Here is a 5,048-nt window from a genome sequence, read left to right on the forward strand (position 1 = left end):
CCTTTTCCCCCATACAATGCTCACTGTGTCCATTAGTGTGAGTTTACCCACTCCCATCCCCTCAACCCCCAATGACTATTATTACCATGTGAGCACCTTAGTATTGATCAATTAATGCCAATTAGATGGCGAGTATATGTGGTGCTTATTCTTCCATTCTTGTGATAACTCACTTTGGAGGATGGGCTCAAGCTCTATCCAGGAAAATATGAGGTGCTAAATCACCACTGTTTTTTGTAATTGAGTAGTACTCCATTGTATACATATACCATATTTTATTAATCCACTCATAGATTGACGAGCACTTGGGTTGTTTCCACATTCTTGCAATAGCACTATTAGGCATTTACCCAAAGGAACAAAAGACATTCTATAATAAAGACATCTGCACTCGAATAGTAATTATTTTTCAAGAAGAATCAGTGTCTATTGTCATTTATGTTTTAAATCCCATGCTAAATACTAAGAAAAATATACATATGTGTTATCACTTGCCAATTTTTATTAAAAGTTTACATTTATAAACTCAAAAATTCATGTACATATGCTCAACAGTAGTATTATATATGAGAAAAAATTGTACTGTCATTAAAATTTGAGATATTCCAAGGATTATTTTTCTTTTTTTATGAAATCACACAGCCTCCTTTGAGCTCTTTGAATGGATTTTTGTCCTCTGGGATCCCCTTTACTAGCGGATCTTCCCCAGATCTTTCTTCAATGTAATCCCTTACTTCTTCACAACATTTGGAAACCTCAAAGAGAAGGAGAAAGAGTTGACTCATTTGGTTTAAAACAGAATAGTGCAGATTTCAAGAATTTATTTGTTACAATACATTTTCATGTATTTTTTCCGCGTGATTCTCTCTGCTTTCTGCCTATGTATGTATACTTTCTAGGAAAGAAGAAGAAAGAACTGCTCCCTTCCCCAGCCTCCCAGGTATCCAAAGGCTAAACAGCTGGCCACACTCCAGCTGAGGGTTCACAGCAGACACTGCCTCCAGCTTCTTCAAAGGAAACATGGCCCAGGGATCAGAACACAGCTGGCAACATGAGTCAAGAATGTCATCAGAGCTTCAATTGTGTCCATTCCCTAGACAGTGCTCAGACTTGGGGGGATGGGGAGGCATGGGCAATATATATAGCCTGAACTTTTGTACCCCCATAATGAGCTGAAAAACAAACAAACAAACAAAATGTCATCAGAGTGAAAATTGATTAAATCTTTTTCCTCATTCCAAAAATGTGACTTGCAAAGGTAGAAAGGAATGAATAATGATTAAATTTCAGGCTTATCCCCACCCCTGAATTCTCAGAAGTATACACATGTAATTTTACTTCAGACCCATCTACAATGATTGAGCACTGCAGTGTACTAGGTGAGCTGCTAGAGGTGAGGGACCTTTGGCTGATTTCTTCATGCATCCCAGGCATCTAGAACAGAGCCTTCCATTAGTTGGTGCTCAGTGAATAAATATTTGCTGTACTGAATCATTTGTTTTGTTTACCAGCTTGTTCTTCTCTCATCTGTACCATTATTGTAATGATTTAGTAAAAATCAGTTGTTAATATTTTAATGGACTCAGCGAGAGCCTGTTAATGTACCATTTAACACTCCTTCTAGAGAGAGGCAATATTCTGTACATATGTAAATATAAATATGTGTGTGTACACATACATACATACATATTGAATCAAATTATTCAAACTATTTTAGCTTCAACTTGTTTTGCTTTCAATTAATATATCTTTCATGACAGTGACACAGAACTACTCTATTTTTGGCAGTCCATTAAGTGGCTATTCCGTAAGTTATTTAATCAATGTATTGGTTTTGTCCAATAAAATTCTTGTGCCATTTCTTTATGCAAATTCCAAGCAACATGGGACATAAAACTTAAAATTATTTTACAACTATGAAAACTCATTAACTATGTATTAAAACAAATTATTTCCACACGGGGTCAAAGAAGCATTGGCCAAGGTGCCTCCTTCATAGAATGATACTTGCAGATTTACACATACTTTGAAACATGCAGTAATTTAGATTCACCTTTTTCCCCTTTCTCAATGGTCCCACATGCTCCCCCTAAGCACCAGCTCTTTTGGTTCTACACAGATGACAGGAATAGAGGTGTAAATTGCTGTTCTTAATTCAAGAGTCAGCAAAGGATTGGTTTTGACAGTGTCTGGCTTGGATCTGAGGATATGAGGATTAACAAATTACCTAAAATTATGTATGTGTATATGTTTAAAAATTATTTCAGTGAGGCTTATTATAAATATATGTAGTTTAATACAGGATTACATGGCATAGTGGAAAGAGCATGGCCATTGGATTCAGGCCACTCTACGTTTGAATATTGGCTCTGCTCATTTACCAGTTATATAGCCTTAGTTGAAGTAGTTCATCTAAGGTTCAGCTATTTCATCTACAAAATAGGAATAGCTACATCAGTTGTCTTAAATGTCTAACAAGTGCCTGGCACAAGAAGATGCACAATCAAATGGTAGCTGTTTTTAGTTATTACTACAAAGATCGTCTTTAGTCACTGCCTATTACATTGACTTCTAGTCATTGCAAATCTGTCAGCTTTACAAACTGGATGCTAAGAGTTGTCTTACTCTGACAATACTACTTCCTTGACAACATAATTGATTGAAGCATAGTATGAACCAGCCTGGTTTGTAAATACCAATAATGATTTTTAAATAATAACAATAATAATAGGATAGAAAGCACTTGCTATTACCAAGTATTTTTCTCAAAGCTTTGCATATATTATTCCATTTATTCCTCCCAATTGCCTTCTGAAGTAGATGCTATTACTGTTTCCATTTTGAAGAAACAGAGGCACAGGTAAGTTAGGTAACTTAGGTGAGGGTCACACAAGCAGAAAGCTGTTGTGGAGCCACAATCAGAACTGGCAATATGTTTCCAGATTCTATCCACTTAACCATGCTGTACTGATACTATATCATCCTGTGACAGAGTTATGGGTTCAAGACTTGGAAGTTCCATCATATATATTAAATATGATACTATTATAATAATATGAATATTATATATAATATAATATTATACATATATATTAGAATAAATGTTTTTGCTCCCCCCCCACAAATTCATATGCTGAAATTCTAACTCCTGAGGTAGGATTTGGGGGAGGTGATTAGGTTATGAAGATAGAGCCCTCATAAATGGGATTAATGTTCTTAGAAAAGTGACCCCAGAAAGCTTCCTCGGCCCTTTCACCAGGCAAGGACACAGTGAAAAGACAGGTGTCTATGAATGAGGAAGCAGGCCCTCACCAGACACCGAATCTGCTGGTGCCTTGATCTTGGACTTCCCAACTTCCAGAACCATGAGAAATAAATTTCTGTTGGTTTTAAGCCACCCAGTCTACAGAATGCTGTTATAGCAACCTAAACAGTAAGATAATACATGCATATGTGTATATATAAGTGTGTGTGTGTGTGTGTGTGTGTGTGTGTGTTTATACAGAGAGTTTTTGTAGTCTGATATTAAATTAGATTTACTCCTAAGAGCAAGGAGACATTGAATAGTGAGTATATAAATAATAAGACAGCTTTTGGATATTTCAAGGTAAGAAAAACAAATAACTCTTCTTTATCTCAAAAGTTTATTTTATTTACCCCAAATTAAGTAAAGACTATAACTTGTTTGGTGTGTGTTCTAAGCTTTTGTGCTGGCTGTTGATTTAACTTTATCTTTATAGCAAAACATGTTTTATCTATATGGAAAGGACAACAGGGAAGTTTGAGACAATTTTAACATAAAAGAAGCTAAAAATCCCAATTTTAATTGTGAGTAGGAGTTTTGTGCAAAGTATGTGCAAAGTATGAAGATAATACAAACTCCTTTTTTTACTTTGTCCTGATAAAATGAGATGTTTTCAAGATAGAAGGTATGCTATTATCTCTTGTGGAGAGGTTTTTGTTCTACTAACATCCCTAAAATGAAGAGATCTAAAATACATATCTACATTCTCTAAGCTTCAGTCACTATTTGGCGGAAATTTTAATTTCTTTGACATTTCTGCTCCTTCTAATGGCAAAGAAGTCTTGGTAAACATTTCCAAGTTTTATCAGATATTTTTAGGAGGAACCAGCGTGTTCTTGTGCTTAAACTTATCTTTATTTACCAAAGAAGAATAGAATGTACTCATTTATTACTGACCATGATAGTACTGGAATGGATGAGTTCATAGCTAAAAGGATTTCAACAATATCAAAAGATTGCATCAAATAAGTAGAAACATCAATTTAGAAAAGTAAAAACAAAATGACTATTATGCATTGCTTCATTTTATTGCTTAGCTAAAATATGGTCTCTGTCTCATATTTTTTTCTTCCTCTCTTTCTTTCTTTCCTCCTTTCCTCTTTTCTTTTCTTTTTTTTTTTTTTTCTCTCTCTCTCTTTTTAACAACTCTTTAAAATGTAAAAACATTCTTAGCTTTGTGGTCATATAAAAACAGGTTAAGGGTTGGGTTTGGTCTATGGAAAATAGTTTGACAACCCCTCAATTTAAGAGTCTAAATCAAGAGATAATTGTGATTATTAATTCCCTTAATCTTGGATAAGTTTTTATACGAACAATTTATCTTTAACTACATTGAGCCTCTCCAGTCAATGTTGTCCAATCTGGTACTTCCAGAGTATCTAGTTTAAAATAAAATTGAAAGAGAGCAACAATTTACCAGCATTCTTTCCAGGGTCACTTCTTTCTTGAGCTGGTCAACTTCCATCTTCAATTTGTCCTTTTCTGTCAGGTCCTCAATATTGATTACTGGCATCTTTTGCCTACTGAAAAGGTAGAAAGTTAGTGCATATACCTGAATTGCTGAACTCCCTTCAAATCAGTCTGAGCCAACATTTCCATTAGCTCTTAACTTACTAAGTAAAATGTTCTTTGTTCTATTTTAAATTTCTCACAGTAACCAATTTCTCCTGAGGTCTCACTCGCTCTCTCTGAACAATTCTAGCACTGCACACAAGACTTGGGATTTTAAAGCTTCTTCATAATC

At 34.9% G+C, this 5,048-nt stretch overlaps 1 protein-coding gene across 1 annotated transcript; it reads right to left on the bottom strand.

The window, feature by feature from the left end:
- Positions 1-626: 626 nt before the first annotated feature.
- Positions 627-4,817, bottom strand: GNGT1 (G protein subunit gamma transducin 1). Its single transcript, XM_069462291.1, has 2 exons — positions 4,722-4,817; positions 627-755 (listed from the first exon to the last, which is right to left on the bottom strand). The coding sequence occupies exons 1-2, from the start codon at positions 4,815-4,817 to the stop codon at positions 627-629; spliced, it is 225 nt and encodes a 74-aa protein (XP_069318392.1).
- Positions 4,818-5,048: the final 231 nt, after the last annotated feature.

Source organism: Eulemur rufifrons, chromosome 29 (genome assembly GCF_041146395.1).
Source record: "Eulemur rufifrons isolate Redbay chromosome 29, OSU_ERuf_1, whole genome shotgun sequence".
Classification (NCBI taxonomy): domain Eukaryota; kingdom Metazoa; phylum Chordata; class Mammalia; order Primates; family Lemuridae; genus Eulemur; species Eulemur rufifrons.